The sequence below is a fragment of the Mobula birostris genome, chromosome 8 (genome assembly GCF_030028105.1).
Source record: "Mobula birostris isolate sMobBir1 chromosome 8, sMobBir1.hap1, whole genome shotgun sequence".
In the NCBI taxonomy this organism is placed as follows: Eukaryota; Metazoa; Chordata; class Chondrichthyes; order Myliobatiformes; family Myliobatidae; genus Mobula; species Mobula birostris.
This window is the reverse complement of record NC_092377.1, coordinates 78,874,948-78,893,092: the sequence shown is the minus strand read 5'-3', so window position 1 is coordinate 78,893,092 and position 18,145 is coordinate 78,874,948. Positions and strand designations below refer to the sequence as shown.

The following is an 18,145-nucleotide window of genomic DNA, read 5'->3' as shown; positions in this document are numbered from 1 at the left end:
AGATGGGTCAGCTGGTTGAGTGGCATGGCAGCAACAACCTTGCACTCAACATCAGTAAGACCAAAGTATTGATTGTGGACTTCAGACAGGGTAAGGTGAAGGAACATACACCAGTCCTCATTGAGGAATCAGTATTGGAAAGGGTGAGCAATTTCAAGTTCCTAGGTGTCAGTATCTCTAAGACTATATCCTGGTCCCAACATATCAATACAGTTATAAAGAAGGCAAGGCAGTGGTAATATTTCATTGGGAGTTTGAGGAGATTTGGTGTGTCACCAAAGCCACACACAAGTTCCTGCAGATGTACCGTGGAGAGCATTCAAACGGCTGCATCGCTGTCTGGTGTAGAGCAGGGGCCACTGCACAGGTTCAAAATAAACTGCAGAAAGTTGTGAACTAAGGTCAGCTCCATCATCTGCAGCATCCAAGACATCTTCAAGGAGCAATGTGTCACTAAGGACCCGCACCACCCAGGACGTGTCTTTTTCCCATTGGTACCATCAGGAAGGAGATACAGGAGCCTGAAGGCACACACTCAACAATTCAGAAACAGCTTCTTCCCTTCTGCCATGCAATTTCTGAATGAACATTGAACTTGAACAATACCTCACTCCTTTTTTTTACTCTTTCTGCATGACTTATTTAATTTAACTCTTAAAAAATATATACTCGCTGTAATTTAGTTTTTATTATCATGTTTTGCAATGTACTGCTGCGGCACAACAATAAATTTCACGATATATGCTGGTGATATTAAACCTGATTCTGATTCTGGACTTCTTTTCAAGGACTCTTCATCTCACGTTCTCTATTTATTGCTTATTTGTACATACTGTTATTATTTTTTTCTTTGGTATTTGCACCATTCGTTGTCTTTTGTATATTGGTTGTTTGTCCACCCTGCTAGGTGTGATCTTTCATTGATTCTATTATGGTTCTTTGATCTTGTTACATACACCTGTTCGGGTGCATTCTCCGGTTAACTTAAACGGTAACCGTAGCCTTCAGCCAGGAGCAGATGTCATCAGGTGGTTCCCAACCTTCACCGAGTGTTTCGACCCTTAACCACGACACTCTCCAGTTGGTGGGCCAGCAGTGGTGGCCAAATCCAACAAGAGGCTCATTCTGCCTCTTCCCCCATCCTACGAGCTGCTTGTTTTTTTTGCTCTTGTCGTCCAGGCCCAGATCTGACAACAACCGCCATGCTGATTTGGCTGGGAAACCTCTGCAGCCGATCTCCACAGGGAACAACCATGCCTGCCATCCCTTATCCTTATACTCCTACACTAAGGGCTGGTACTTCAAGGCCTTTCTCTGGTGAGCCTCTTCCCATCCCTCCTCCCACGGCACAGTCAGCTCAATCAGAATTACTTTCTTGTCTTCGGTTGACCACAGTACAATATCTGGACTTCTTTTCAAGGACTCTTCATCTCACGTTCTCTATTTATTGCTTATTTGTACATACTGTTATTTTTTTCTTTGGTATTTGCACCGTTCGCTGTCCTTTGTATATCGGTTGGTTGTCCACCCTGCTAGGTGTGATCTTTCATTGTTTCTATTATGGTTCTTTGATCTACTGATTATGCCCACAAGAAAACAAATCTCAGGATTGTATGTGCTGACATGTATGTACTTTGATAATAAATTTACTTTGAACACTAAATGAAGAAAGGATTCTTTTTAAACTGTTTTGTATTGTATTCTGTTTGTAAATTGCAGTTATTCAATGGGAATACATTAGTAAATGTTTATAGTTAATTTTGGTTTAAGATTGCGCGGGTGAAGCACAGTGACGACATGCTGGCAGCAGACACAACTATTACCTACTTTATTACTCATCCTTTTTCTCAGAAATGATCACTGCAATCAATAGCCTGTTTTTGAACCGCCTGTAGAACCTGGCATTTTTGCCGTGTGAACTGAAGTCTCGAAAGTGCAGGACGATTGTGGTGTGGTGTGTATGGGGCGAATTGAGGCAGGGTGTCCCAGGTCCAAGAGCGAGGAATGACCTGCTGTTTGGCCAATTTGGCCAATTCATGCCAGATTGAAAAAGTCAGGATCTTGGGGCTGAAGGAGAGGAATGGTCCGGTATCTAGCTCGCTGCTCTGTGAAATTTACTCGTCTCTGTGCTGAACTGAGGCTGTGACCTACAAATAACAGGCTCCTGGATTGGCTGTGACTGGCTTTGTGGCTGTGGACTCACTTTTGTGAACTTCAGTTCTCGAAGTTATTTGCTTACTTGTATTGCTTGCATGATTTGTTTTTTTTTGCACATTGGGTGTTTGACAGTCTTCCCTTTTTAATGGGTTCTATTGGGTTTCTTTGTTTTGTGGCTGCCTATAAGGAGAGGAATCTCAAGGTTGTATATAGTATACATACTTTGATAATATATGTATTTTGAACTTTGAACTTTAATTGCCCAGATTTAATTATTTCGAGTAAGAATAATTGTCTCTGGTGATAGTGGTAAATAACCACTCTGATGTTGGTTATCCTTTGTACGCCCCTTTCCATCTTCATTTCCATTGTCTTGGGGATGAGAGCATGGTATGGAAAACCCAGCACAACGCTAACTAGAAAAGATATTATACAAAATGCTTTCACTTTATGAGGGATCTTTTTAAAATCTCAGCATATATCAGGAGATATCAGGGGTAAGTTTTTTACGCAGAGGGTGGTGAGTGCGTGGAATGGGCTGCCAGCAACGGTAGTGGAGGCGGATACAATAGGGTCTTTTAAGAAACTCCTGGACAGGTACATGGAGCTCAGAAAAATAGAGGGCTATGGGTAACCCTAGGTAATTTCTCAAGTAAAGACATGTTTGGCACAGCTTTGTGGGCCGAAGGGCCTGTACTGTGCTGTAAGTTTTCTGTGTTTTCTATATTTAATGCAAAATATGTGGCATTTGAGAATATTAGAGCACTAGATGTCCTGGGTCTGCATTCAGTAGAATTCAGAAGAATAAGGGTGACTTCATTGAAATCCATCGAATGGTGAAAGGCCTTGATAGAGATGATATTTACTATGGTGGGAGAGTCTAAGACCAGGGGACCCAACCTCAGAATAGAAGGGTGTGCTTTTAGAATGGAGATGAGAAGGAATTTCTCTAGCCAGATGTGGAGGCCAAGCCTTTATGTATATTTAACGCAGAGATTGATAAACTTTGATTAGTCAGGGCATGAAGGGATATGGGGAGAAGGCAGGAGATTGAGGCTGAGATAAAGTTGGATCAGCCATGATGAAATGGCGGAGCAGACTCGATGGACCAAATGGCCTAGTTCTGTTCCTATATCTAATGGTCTTATGGCCTAATTGAAATATATACACAGATCAGTGCTCTGCAGTTAGGTTGTCACAACCATAAATCTAAAGCAACTCGTTATATAGGTGTGTATTTTTACTGCCGTCAGTTCTTTCAGCATGTCACTGAACACTTTTTAATATTAAAACATTGAAATCATTTAGTTTCAATTCTTTGTTTGATTTTTGTTCATTTGAGGCTATTTTTATTCCAGGAACATAGTGCCACTCAGAAATCACATTGTACGCAAATGGACAAGCTGGTGGCGCAGCATGACAAGGAAAAATTAACCCAAGAGAAGACCTTAGAAAAGGCAATCAAGAAAAAGGGGTAAGGAGCTTAATGGAATGATATTCTTCAGTAAGTGCGTACACGACACAGAAGATATCTTGTACTTATATAACCAAGCAGCTCTACATTTAATATGTTGAGGGGCGCAGCTGAAGTGACGAAGAACAGTGCACATGCTATTTATGAATTTAATCCAAAGGATTATCTTCCGGATGCTGCAGCAACTGTTAAGGATTGAAAATAGCATGGAGAACTTTGAGCAGTTTCATGCATTTATCTCTGCAGCTGCTTCTTGTGCCCTCTATTCAGATTAATCTGAAACCGTCCTGCATTGCCCATAAACAGCAGACCCTTCGAAAAGTGCCAGCAGCATATTGGTCTTGATAGCATGCAAGATATGCGTCAAGAAGAAACTAATAAAACCATGCTGTCATGGTTAGATAGAGAGAAGTGGAAATTATTTTGTGAAAAGCATAGACATTTGCAGCAAATGATCTGCTTCTACAATGCAGACTCTATGGAACATCTGAAAGAATAATCCCATTTAGAGTTTTATCTCATGCTGTGATTTTGATGGAAATTATTTGCATATCTCTGGCCTGTGCTTAAGATTTCTGGGGAAAAGCATATTGTACCATTTGTGTTAACTGCGTATTAGAAGTCGTTTTATAATTGGTCATGGTATTCAAAATGTGTGCTGACCTGGAAATGGGATGTTGGCTTAGCTCATACAGGATTCTTTTCAGTATGAGACCATCATAATTTATATAATCTGTTGAATTATTTTATTTAGATTTCTTTTGGATGTTTGCATTAATATACAGAATATGGATAAACAAAGTCTTGCCTATCCTCAAGTTAACAGCAATTTTACATGAGTATAGGTAGTAACTGCTTTAGGTGGTATTTTCATCCAGGTTTCAACAAAGTTGTGATTTTCCATTCACCTGTTCAATCAGTAGTAGAGTACAAGTCCAGCTGCCTCCACACCCCCCACCCCCCCAGGACATCCCTGATCTTACCTTTGTCCCACCTAAGTTACCTCTGGGTAATAGAAATAAGAATTTTAGAAACACTATTTGCAATCTCCACATATCCTACTGCAGTTTGAAATGCATTTCCTACACTGCGTCCTCATCCTCAGGATGTTTGCCTACACTAGAAGTCTATAACACTCTTGGAGCAGCTCATTTGCTGCTGAAAGTCTCATGTATCCCCTTGGGGCTCAAATGTCCCAGATGCTGAAGTGCTATCTGAGGAATAGTTAATGTCTGTGGAGGATGCAGTAGAGGATTATGTGGTTAAAATGTATGGTTAAAATGTGGCCAGACTACATTGAGGTTGTGATGGTTAATTAAGGTGTGCATTTGTGAAGGGATTTGATTTTCACAACATGTCAAATAAATTAGGTTTTTACATCCTGAGGGGAGGACTTTTGGCTATTACCTCCAATACATGCCCCTCCCACAAATTGCTACATTAATTGCCTCTGTGGCTTTCTTATCCCAGAAGGTGGAGGGCTTCCCTTCTTCCCTTTAACTCCTGATCTAGCACCTCCAGTGTCATGTCAGAGCAGCCATACCCCTCCCCGTACTCACCAAGGAGAACTGTCAGTGTCGTGGTCAGAAATGAGTTGACACATTTGATTTTCCCCAACTCCACCTCATAGAGCAGAGAGCAAACATATCTGCTCTTGCCCCTCCCCTGACAGAGCATTACAAGCATCTACCAATCTGTATGTGGAAAAATAAATTTGCTTAGTAAATTATTAGCACATACAGTAAGGTTCTGCAGATGCTGGACATCCAGAGTAACACACAAAATGCTAGAGGAATAAAGTAAAATAAATTTATTTTATTGTTAATAATTAAGTAAAATTAAAAGAAATTTCAAAAAGATGCAAACAGAACTTTTATTAGTTATAAATCTGAATAAAATTCATTTGCTTAACTCTTTGACAGCCCTACAAAATACATGTCAATCCTACATCCATCTGTGGCTTCACAACTTTAGTTGGTGTTGTTATCTGTAGCATGGCTGGTGGAGGTTGTTGCTCGACAGAGGAAAAGGCTTGAATGTGCTTGTAGGATGATCTCAAGCAGTTCTCTACAGTCCAGTTTCAGATGGCACCTTCTTGGTATGAGTGGCAGTGGTGTGGGCTTGCTGGCTGTTTGGCAGTAAGTGGCAAAGCTGCTGTTCGGGCAGCAGGGTCGGAGCAGAAGAGCGGTCACTCTGAGGTGGAATGGCCACGTGGTGGACAGCTGAGTGACCACTACACCCCCTAAATGGTATATCAGCCATCATTGTAATTTGTTGGAGGGTAGGTTTTGGGACAGCTGTGAAACGCTGCTGGGTTCTTGGAGCCATGATGATAACTGTCTGAACTTCTACTGCAGTTCTCAGGTATTGTGAGGCTTCTGCCTGCATCACAGTAGAGTAGAGACGGTGACAATCAGACACTGTATGATTGTAACTTCATGTTTAAATGAAACTAGCCACCGATGCAGAGAAGTATAGATTCTAGGCTCCTGACTAAGCCTTGTACAAGGTTAGAGCTGGATATGCTTCCCAATATTTCATGTTTCCTTTCTGACAGGCCTACTTTTGCACTAAATGTTTTAACGGTTACCACTTGCAGTCTGTCTCATTAAAGTCTGTAATACAGACAAAATGCTGGGGGAACTCAGCAGGCCAGGCAACAACTATGGAAAAGAGTAAACAGTCGATGTTTCAGGCTGAGACCCTTCATCAGGACTGGAAAAAAGAGAAGGTGGGGGAGGGGAGGATGAAGTACAAGGAAGTAGGTGATAAGTGAAACCCAGGGGAGGGGTGAAGTAAAGAGCTGGGAGGTCAATTGGTGACAGAGATAAAGGGGGAATCTGATTGGAGCGGACATGAGGCCATGGAAGAAATGGAAGGGGGAGGAGCACTAGTGGGAGGTGATGGACAGGTAAAGCAATCAGGTGAGAGAGGGAAATGGATATGGGGAATGGTGAAGGGGAGAGGCCAATTACCAGAGGTTGGAGAAATCGATGTTCATGCCATCAGGTTGAAGGCTACCCAGATGGAATATAATCAGAATCAGAGTCAGGTTTATTATCACCGGCATGTGTCGTGAAATTTGTTAACTTAGCAGCAGCAATTCAATGCAATACATAATATAAAAGAAGAAAAAATAATTACAATAATTAAATAAGTAAATCAATTACAATATACATATATTGAATAGATTAAAAATTGTGAGAAAACAAGAAATAATATATATTAAAAAAGGTGAGGTAGTGTTCAAGGGTTCAATGTCCATTTAGGAATCAGATGGTAGAGGGGAAGAAGCTGTTCCTAAATCACTGAGTGTGTGCCTTCAGGCTGCTGTACCTCCCACCTGATGGTAACGGTGAGAAAAGGGCATGCCTTGGGTGCTGGATGTCCTTAATAATGGACGCTGCCTTTCTGAAACACCACTCCTTGAAGATGTCCTGGGTACTTTGTAGGCTGGTACAACCCTCTGCAGTGTCTTTCAGTTCTGTGCATCTGTGCAGTAGCCCCCCCCCCATACTATACAGTGATGCGGCTTGTCAGAATGCTCTCCACAGTACATCTATTGAAGTGTTTGTACTTTTTGACATACCAAATCTCTTCAAACTCCTAATGAAGTAAAGTTGCTGTCTTGCCTTCTTTATAACTGCGTCAATATGTTGGGGCCAAGTTAGGTCCTCGGAGATCTTGAGGCCCAGGAACTTTTTACCGCTCACTCTCTCCCCTTCTGATCCCTCTGTGAGGTGTTGCTCCTCCAACCTGAGTGTGGCCTCATCACGGCAGTAGGGGAGTCCATGGACTGACATATGGTAATGGGATGTAGCAGTGAGGAGGGTGGCCGGCCACCGGGAGATGCTGCTTTTTCTGGTGGACAGAGCGTAGGTACTTGGCGAAGTGGCCTCCCAGTCTACTTCAGGTCTCACTGATACACAGGAGGCCACACCGGGAGCACTGGATACAGTAGATGACTCCAACAGACTCACAGGTGAAGTGTCACCTCATGTGGAAGGACTGTTTGGGGCACTGAATGGTAGTGAGGGAGGAGGTGTAGGGGCAGGTGTGGCACTTGTTCTGCTTGCAAGGACAAGTGCCAGGAGGGCGATCAGTGGGGAGTGATGAATGGATGAGGGAGTCACATAGGGAGCGATCCCTGTGAAAAGCAGAAATGAATTGAAAAAATGAATTGATGTTATTTCTTACACCCTTCACATACATGAGGAGTAAAAATCTTTGTTAAGTCTCCACCTAAATGTGCCATGTGCAATCATAGTAATTTATAATAAATAGAACAGTCGATGTAATATAGAGTAATATACACTCAAGTCAGTGTGAGTTCATCAGTTTCATGGCCTGGCGGAAGAAGCTGTCCCGGAGCCTGTTGGTCCTGGCTTTTATGCTGCAGTACCACTTCCCAGATGGTAGCAGTTGGAATAGATTGTGGTTGGGGTGACTTGGGTCCCCAACAATCCTTTTTTCACACCTGTCCTTGTAAGTGTCCTCAATCACGGGAAGTTCACAATTACAGATGCGCTGGGCTGTCCACACCACTCTCTGCAGAATCCTGCGATTAAGGGAGGTACAGTTCCCATACCAGGCGGTGATGCAGCCAGTCAAGATGCTCTCAGTTGTGCCCCTGTAGAAAATTCTTAGGATTTGGGGGCCCATACCAAACTTCTTCAACTGTCTGAGGTGAAAGAGCTAGTGTGTGCAGACCATGTGAGGTCTTCGGTGATGTGGGTGCTTGGGAGGGGGAGGAAAAGATGAGCTTGATGGTGGGTTCCCGTTGGGGGGGTGGACAAGAAGAACCCTATCCCTGGTGAGGTGGATGTACTCATCAATGTAGCAGAGGAAAAGTTGAGGAGTGATACCAGTGTCAGCTTGGAACATAGACTGTTCCATGTCGTTGACAAAAAGGCAGACATAGCTGAGTATGCCCATGGCTACAGCTTTTGTTTGAAGGAAGTGGGAAAGCTGAAGGAGAAATTATTTAGAGTGAGGACCGATTCCACCAGATGGAGGAGAGTGGTGGTGGAGGGGAACTGTTTGGGACTGATGTCCAGAAAATAGTGGAGAGCTTTGAGGCCTTCCTGATGGGGGTGGGGTTGGGGGTGACATGTATAGGTACTGGACATTCATAGTGAAAGTCAGATGATGGGGGCCAGGGAACGTGAAGTCATTGAAAAGATCAAGAGTGTGAGAGGTGTCACGGATATAGGTAGGAAGGGACTGAACCAGGGAGATAAAACTGAGTCGAGATATGCAGATATGAGTTCAGTGGGGCAGGAACAAACAGAAATAATGTGTCTACCTGCATGGGCAGGTTTATAGATCTTGGGAAGCAGGTAGAAACAGGAGGTATGGGGTGAGGGAATTATGAGGTTGCTGCCAGTGGATGGGTAAAGTCTGAGTCCTTTGAAGCAAAGTTTAAGGCATTGGAGACACAAGAGACTGCAGGTGCTGGAGCCACAAAAAAAACTGCTGGATAAAAATGTCACATTTCAAACAGTCTCTGGAAAGAATGGAACTGTTGATGTTTTGGGGGTGAAAGCCTGCAATAATTCCTTTCCTCTCCATGATGATGCCTGAGACACTGCGTTCTTCCAGCAGATTATTTGTTGAGTAGGACCTTGTTCTGAGTGAAACTTGCATCTGCATATCCTGTCCTATTCTGACTGGAGGGCAATTGGCCCAGTGACTCACTACAGCCTCTTATTGTACCCTTTATTCTGTTGGGACTAATCTGAAACCTTTTTACATTGCTGTGTGCAGATCTTTCCTGAAAACTAACCTCTATAGAAAGCAAAGTGCTGCTTCCTCAGCCAGTAGCAGTAAGTGTTAGTCAATGCGATGAAATTTTTTAAAATTTTCAAAATATACTTTATTCAAAAATAAAATTATATACACTGTACAGTAAACCATTCAATGACTCTCAATCCTTTACAGATGTTTCCCTTACGGTCTCTACATATCCGTACTTTTGGCTACCCACGTGGCCCTCCAGTTGTTCACCTTACCACATCATTGTTGAGGGGTATACTCCCCGTCACCCGACCCCTCACACTCCTGTGGGAGAAGAACCCTGAACTGTGGTCCTTCCCCACCGGGCCCTTGCGGTGGCTGCACCGAGTTTCAGTGCGTCCCTCAGCACGTACTCCTGCAGCCGAGAATGTGCCAGTCGGCAGCATTCTGCCACGGACATCTCCATGTGCTGGTAGATCATCAAATTTCGGGCCGACCAAAGAGCGTCTTTCACCGAGTTGATGATCTGCCAGCAGCACCGGATGTTGGTCTCCATGTGCGTCCCCGGGAACAGCCCATAGATCAGAGAGTCCTCTGTTACACAGCTGCTGGGGATGAAACGTGACACTAGCCCGTCCATCCTCCTCCACACCCTCTCTGCGAACCCACAGTGTGCAAAGAGGTGGGTCACAGGCCCGTGGGCGGCGGGGTGTGGAGGCGACGTTCTAGGCGTACAGGAGAGATCTGACAGGGAGGGCCCCTCTCACCGCCAGCCAGACGAGGTCCTGGTGCCTGTTGGTGAGGTCTGGTGGTGAGGCATTTTGCTAGATGTGATAGTGTTTGCTCCACAGCTCAGGCTTTAGTTTCACCCCCTCCCCCTTTAATTCACTCGACAGTAGGGTAACGCATAAATAGAGGCTGAACTGGAGAAATGTGGACTCACAGTACTTTTGCAACAGTTTAACCTGTTGCAGGAAACATGAAGGGCCAGAAGGGCCTATTCCATGATGCATCTCAATAAATAAATAAAGTTGTGCTCTAACCTTTATAAACACGTTGATTTGACACGGTCATTTGTGAGCTGCTGCAGAACCATGAGATCCAGTCTGGTGAGTGGTTAACATTAAATCAACCCAGCCAGCTACAATTTTCAGCCTCCATCTGTGGTGGTGCCCTGGGGCTGCAACAAGTGCTGGACATTATTCTATAGAGATTTGCTGCTTGCTGACCGATATGACCAAAAGTAGATTAAAATAGTAGCCAGATTTTTCAGCATAGTTTGGAGTGGTTGACGTGGTTCTCTACTATAGAAGTCGTACAGACGTGCCACGAATTGTCAGTGGGAAAAGGCAGAAACAGCAGTGAATACAAAGAGTGCACCCCTAAGGTTATGGTGTTGCAAGAAGTTTAAAGTCCATGTGCAATCAAAGTAATTGAAAGTGTCATTGAGTACCATCTGCCAATGTCTTCAAAATCAAAAAGTTCAATGTAGAATTAATTATCAGAGTACATACCTGTCACCACATACAACACTGAGATCCTTTTTCTGTGGGCAACTTAGCAAATTGATAGAACAGTAACTATAAACAGGATCAATGAACATCAACTGTGCAAATGTGGATAGAAATAAATAGCAATGCACAATGAGAGCATGAAATAACCAAGATAAGGAATCCTTAAAATGAGATTGTCAGTTGTGGGAACACTAGAAATATTCAAGAGCCTGATGGTTGAGGGTTAGTAGGCTGTTCTTGAACCTGGTGGTACGAGTCCTGAGGCACTTGTACCTTCTACCCGATGGCAGCAGCGAGGAAAGAGCATGGCCTGGGTGGTGAGGATCTCTGATGATGGGTGCTACTTTTCTACAGCAATGTTTCATGTTGATGTGCTCAATGGTTGGGAGATTTTTATCCATGATGCACTGGGCTGAATCCACTATCTTTTGTCGGATTTTCTGCTCAAAGGCATTGGTGTTCCCATACCAGGCCGTAATGCAGCCAGTCAGCACATTTTGCACCACACGTCTATAGAAGTTTGTGAAGGTTTTTGATGACGTGCCGAATCTTCGCAGACTCCTGAGGAAGTAGAGGTGCTGTTGTGCTTTCTTTGCAATTACGAAGTATATGGTGGCTCCAGGACAGGTCCTCTGAGATAGTGACTCCCAGGAATTTAAAGTTACAGGTCCTCTCCTCCTCTGATCCTCCAATGATTACTGGTTCATGGACCTCTGCTTTCCCTCTCCTGGAGTCTACATTCAGTTCCTTGGTCTTATTAACATTGAGTGAGAAGTTCTTATGACACCACTCAGCCAGATTTTCAATCTCCCTCCTGTATGCTGATTTATAACCACCTTTGATACGGCCCCCAACAGTGGTATCATCAGCAAACTTGCATATGGTGTTGGAGCTGTATTTAGCCACACAGTCACAGGTGTAAAGCGAATAGAGCAGGGGGCTAAGTACACATCCCTGTGGTGCTCCTGTGCTCATGGAGATTGTGGAGAGATGTTTTTGCCAATCCAAGCTGACTGAGGTCTGCAAGTGAGGAATTCTAGGATCTAATTGCACAACTTCACACATTACCATTCACCTCACGCATTCTTCACGTCAATGTACTATTTGGCTATCAGCAATCTCTAGCAATCAGAGCAGAGCCCTAGTATTAAAATGGGACCATCACACTTACTACTACTCTAAGGGTCAAAGCAATGTCACAGAACTTGAGCACATTGCCAATTGCTCAATCATTCCCAGATCATCACCAAAATACATTGTGTGGCTGTGACTTTCATTGTGGGCACGCCTATGCAAGACAAGTGTGAGACTATATTCAAAAAAATTGCATGTCTCAGAACGGTTATGATGAAATTTACATTGCTTAGACATACAGAAACCTGATTCTGAGTGTGTGTCTCCGTGAAATAGGTAGATAACATTTTGGATAATGAGTCTTTCTTCTTTATAGCCTTGTGATGGGTAACATGTGTAGTCTATCTTCATTTACTCTAACATGAGGAATTTATAGTGCACATTGGAATTAAATAATGTGCAGAAAAGTCTCTGAAGATGCAAGAAAGGCTCAAACTTCAATGTCAATAAGTTCTGGAATAAATAGTAGGGCAGCAGAGAACTGTAAGAAATGCAGTGCTTGTTTGACTTTTAAATAGTATCATTGCATGGGACATAGATAATTAAAAATGCTTAAACTGTTATTGTTGAGTGGCTGGCTGAGCTGGCTTGTTAGCTTGCAGACATTTCGTTACCCAGCTAGGCAACATCATCAGTGCAACTTCGAATGAAATGTTGATGATCTACATGTTCGTCTTTTATGTGTCCTGTAATTAGTCCATTTGTGTGTATATATGTATGGGTATATGTGCCATTTCTATTGGTTACTGATTATGTATTCCGCGATTGGTTCGTTAAAATCCAATTAGGTGATAATTGTTGTCCCGGCTGAGTTAGTCGACCGTTATGTAGAATTAATGTCATCCTCATTGATTGGCGCATGTAATCAGGTATGAATTGGCCCTTGGCTCTGGACTGACAACTTGACGCTGAAGAGGGATGATGTTACTTAGCCGGGTAACGAAATGTCTGCAAGCTAACAAGCCAGCTTGGTGAGCCACTCAACAACAGCATCCTCAAGCCCAGCTACAAATCTTTTTCAATGCCTTAAATGCTTAGACTGTCAGTAAACAAGAATTGTCACTTTTTTGCCACAATTTTCTCTCAAGACATCCAGCCTCTGCCTCCCTCCACCATGACTTATTGCCTAAGCCTGACCCACTGACCATTCTACATTCCCACCTTGTGATCCGAATTTACACCTGGCCTTCCCTGATTTGTGTTGAAGCACACAAAGATCTATTGAATGGGCCCCATTTGTTAGTATTTTTTTACAGTATTGTTCTCTCAAACGAAACTGCATTAAGTTACCTTTCAGACACAGTTAAATACCTTGACTATTGTGTTTCTGAACTTGTTTATAAAATTGCTTTTTGATATGCACTTGAGATAAGCCAGTGCATTTAGATTCAGATGGAAAAGGATAATAAGTTTATTATTATTAACTTTATTTCCTTATTTTTCAGAGAAAATAATTGTGTTGATTTGAAGAAAGAAACCGAGAACAAAATAGAAACCTTATCTTCAGACCACAAATTAAAGGTAGTGCAAAGTTGAATTTTAAGCTAGTTAGTAGATTGAAATTGTGTTTTATACATAATGAAAGAGAATAAATTGAAATGTAGATAAGAACTCAATTTGCACGGACCATAAGTATTCCACCAATAAGTCAAAAACCAGTTGTGCATTATAAAGATCCAAATGCGCACGTAATCATAAGATGTAGGAGCAGAATTAGGCCGTTTGACCCATCATCTGTTCTGCCATTCTATCATGTCTGATTTATTATCCCTCTTAACCCCATTCTCCTGCTTTCTCCCCATAACTTCGATGCCCGAACTAATCAAGAACCTATCAACCTCCACTTTAAATATACCCAATAACTTAGCCTCCACAGCTATCTGTTGTAATGAATTCCACAGATTCACCACCCTCTCACTAAAGGAATTCCTCCTGATTTCTGTTATAAAGGGACACCTCTTTTATTCAGAGACTGTGGCTCTGGTCCTAGACTCTTCTACTATTGGAAACATTCTCTCCACGTCTACTATATCTTTCAATATTCAATAGGATTCAGTGAGATCCCTCCTCATTCTTCCTAAACTCCAGCAAGTACAGGCTCGGAGCCATCAAAGGCTTCTCATTTATTAAAACCTCCGTTCTCAGGATCATTCTTCTAAATGTCCTCTGGATGCTCTCCAATGCTGAGGATTAATAAGGCACTGATCAGACTACACGTGGAGTATTGTGAGCAATTTTGGGCCCCTTATCTAAGAATGTGAGGGTTCAGAGGAGGTTCACAAAAATAACTCCAGGAATGGAAGAGTTAACATATGAGGAGAGTTTGACGGCTCCGGGCCTGTATTCACTTGAATTTAGAAGAATAGGGGTGATCTCATTGAAAGCTATTGAATATTGAAAGGCCTAAATTGAGTGAAGATGGAAAGGAGGAGTCAAATTTCTGGCATGCTGTTAAGGTCTTCCAAGGTGAAGATTAATGCAGAATATTTATTCAGATTTTCCACCATTTAATTATTCCCCATTACTACCACTCCAGTGTTATTTTCCAGCGGTCCAATGCCCACTCTTGACTCTTTTTACTCTTTATATATCTGAAAAAACTTTTGATATCTTCTTTAACATTATTAGTTAGCTTCCCTTCATGTTGCAGCTTTGTTCTGCTTATTGCTTTTTTAATTACTTTCTGCTGGCTTTTAAAGGCTTCTCACTTAGTTTTGTTATTACAAACTTTTTGTTATATTGTGTGGAAAGGCTATTAGGTTTAAGTTTATGTATTTTGCATTTGGATTTCTCTTGCTTTTAGGGGAAAAAAGTCACTCGTTACTGCATGATATAACAAAGAGAAGTTAATAGCTAAAATTGCCAACAGCAAATTCCAGATTCTAGATCCACTTTCTATCTCTAGAGGGTAAAAATTGAGGCTGATGATTTACCATGCAGTGAAATTCATAAAAATCTGAACGGCACTAAAGAAGGTGTTTTAATCTTTTTGATTGATCTAGCTAAGCTGTAATAATACTGCTGTTAGATATCGGAAAAATATGGACCTGCAGGCTTAGTTATTTTAGCAATTAACATCAGCAGGTTACTCTGACTGAAAAGAAGTCTGGCAAATCAGAAAATCACAAGATCTATTCTTATCATGCAAGAAACATACTTATAAGTCTGTTGATAGAAAAGATATAGGATCATTTACTGAACATACCCACAAACGTTAATTCTTCATTTTAAGAAAAGTCCCGATTGTTTAATCAGACAGTATCAGGGCAGTATACAACTGTCTTTCTAATGCAAAAAGGACTGGATTGCTTTTTGATTTTACTTGCACATTTATCCTACTCCAGTGAGAACCTGAATAAATCTTCATGTTCTTCATCATGGCTTTCATTAACGTGGCTACTTGGTCATCCAATTCACTTTGAGAGGGAGAGTCTTTATTTGCCTGGATATTCTAGTTATGTCATTAGAACTGTTTGATACTGGAGCAGAAATAGAACTGAATTTCAGGGTACCACAAATGGACACCATTACTTGCATGATTAATGTTTTGGGTCAGAAATGATTTTCTATGTGATAAATATTGATCTGTAAGCAGGTACTGCTAGGCTCAAGCCTGCTTCTGTCCCACTCTTATAAGATGATTGAACATCTGCCTAGTACAATAAGATAGACTCTTGACCTTGTAATGTACCTCATTATGGCCTTGTACCTTACTGTCTACCTGCACGACACTTTCTCTGCACCTGTCACACTTCATTTTGCCCTGTACTATTGTTTTACGTTTTATTACCTCAATGCACTGCTGTGATGCTTTCATCGATATGAACAGTATTCTTCTTAAGCCCATCACCCTTACTGGGGCATGGGCCACTGACAGCAGCTCTCCAGAGTCATCTGTCCTGGGCCAGTCTTTCAAGTTGTCCCCAGATGTAGCCAATCTTCCTAGTATCCTTCGTTTCCTTGGCATTTGTTTAGCTCTGGGTTTTTACAGGAACCATTTGCTAGCCCCTGTCCTTTCACAGCCAGCTGGCCAATGTAAATGGTGGAGTTGTATGAGCAATGTGCAAGGCAAGATTTTCTATGTATCTCCATGCATCTGACAATAACAGCCCAGGATACTTTTATTATTTTATTGAATTAAACTCTCTGTAGCTGCCATTTTAAGAACTGGCTATCCACTACTGCCTATTCAGCAGATGAAGTAGATAGCTATCAATTCCTTGCATTCCTGTGGTTTATTGGAAAATATTCCTGTGTTATTTTTGCTCCCCCTACGTGCACCCACTTAAATCTTCATCAGAACATTTGCCCTGTGAAAAATGGATGTAAAATTGAAAGTTGTTTATTTGTGCATATTTAAAATCTGCCAATAGCAATTCTGTCATATAGTTCTCCAAAGCACAGTGTTACATCTAGGTGAATATGTTGGAAGTCCATGATTCCAATTGGCAGCCTGGCATTTTTATACATTCAGTGGGTACCTAATAAAGTGGCCACTGAATGTACTTGAGTACACTCATGACCTTCTGCTTCTGTAGCCTATCCACTTCAAGGTTCAATGTGTTATGCATTCAGAGATGCTCTTCTGCACACTACTGTTGTAATACATGGTTATTTGAGTTACTGTCACCTTTCTGTAAGTTTGAACCAGCCTGTCCATTCTCCTCAGACCCCTCTCATTAACAAGGCATTTTTATCCACAGAACTGTTGCTCATTGGATTTTTTTTTTGTTTTTTTTGGTTTCTTTTTGTTTTTTGCACATTTCTGTGCAAACTCTAGAGACTGTTGTTTCTGAGATACTCAAACCACCGAGTCTGGCACCAACAATCATTCCACAGTCGTTCAAGTAGATCATGTTTCTTTCCTATTTTGATGTTTGGTCTGAACAACAACTGAACTTCCTGACTGTGTCTGCATGCTTTTATGCATTGAGTTGCTGCCACATGATTGACTGATTAGATATTTGCGTTTACGAGCAGATGACCTAATAAAGTGGCCACTGAGTGTGGATGCACTTCAGTTGCAGTGGTATATGATCTATGATATTTCTTTCAACAGGTAAAAGAGATTGTTACTCAACAGACCAAGGAGTGGTCAGAAATGTTAAATATGCATTGTACAGAAGAACAGGAGCTGAGGGATCTTCACCTGAGCCAGCAATGTGATTTGTTAAAGAAACTGCTCATTAGTATGCATGAGCAACAAAGCCAGCATCTGAAACTTATTCATGATAGGTATGTATCAAGTTTAAAGCACCTTGGCCTGGAATTTCTGTGACTGCACTCTAATCCTTGGAAGGTTGTTGGATTATCTGATTCTTTACCGAAAATTAGAAGTGGTAGCAAAAACCAAAGCACCTCCCGTTAAAGATTCTTTAACATCCCTCTGTGGACACCATCTGTTACATTGTCCATCATTGCCATAATATGGTTATTTGGAATAAATATCTGCTATTAATGTAGGTGCTGTAATAGTAGTTAGACTGTTGGTTAATGGCAATGATTAAACTAAGGGGAATAGTGATGTCTTGCTTTTTTTTAAAAATCTTTTTATTAATTATTATTGAAAATCAACAACAAAAAAAATTGAAGTAATCAAGTCAACATATCAATATGTACAACGAGTTAAACTATCAACCAAGTTAAATAATATATAAACATAGAAACATAGAAAATAGGTGCTGGAGTAGGCCATTTGGCCCTTCGAGCCTGCACTGCCATTCAGTATGATCATGGCTGATCATCCAACTCAGAACCCTATACCAGCCTTCCCCCCCATACCCCCTGATCCCTTTAGCCACAAAGGCCATATCTAACTCCCTCTTAAATATAGCCAATGAACTGCTCAACTGTTTACTGTGGCATATTATCAATATTATCAATAATAATAAAAAACAAAATGTTAAAGCTATTTTTTTGGAAAAAAGAAAGGAGGAAAAAGAACCCCTACTAACTAAAACAAAAAAAAACTCTAACAAAAAAAAGACCAAAAAAACCCATTTGGCGCACAAACCCGGAGCTATACGCCATACAAGCTTCCATAAAAGAAAGACATCAATCCGCCAACCAAATCCATTTACCCAAGAATCAGAAGGGGACCATCTTAATTAACTCGAATCAAATGATAACA

General features: G+C 41.7%; 1 protein-coding gene across 14 annotated transcripts in view; it reads left to right on the top strand.

Moving 5' to 3' along the window:
* The window catches only part of plcb4a (phospholipase C, beta 4a), a 568,665-nt gene that overhangs the window by 494,231 nt on the left and 56,289 nt on the right, over nucleotides 1-18,145 (top strand). For all 14 annotated transcript variants that reach the window (XM_072265513.1, XM_072265516.1, XM_072265515.1 and 11 more), the window contains 3 exons: nucleotides 3,516-3,631; nucleotides 13,461-13,536; nucleotides 17,075-17,250. In XM_072265513.1, coding sequence (XP_072121614.1) covers nucleotides 3,516-3,631; nucleotides 13,461-13,536; nucleotides 17,075-17,250 — 368 coding nt within the window. The remainder of the gene's footprint in view (nucleotides 1-3,515; nucleotides 3,632-13,460; nucleotides 13,537-17,074; nucleotides 17,251-18,145) is intronic.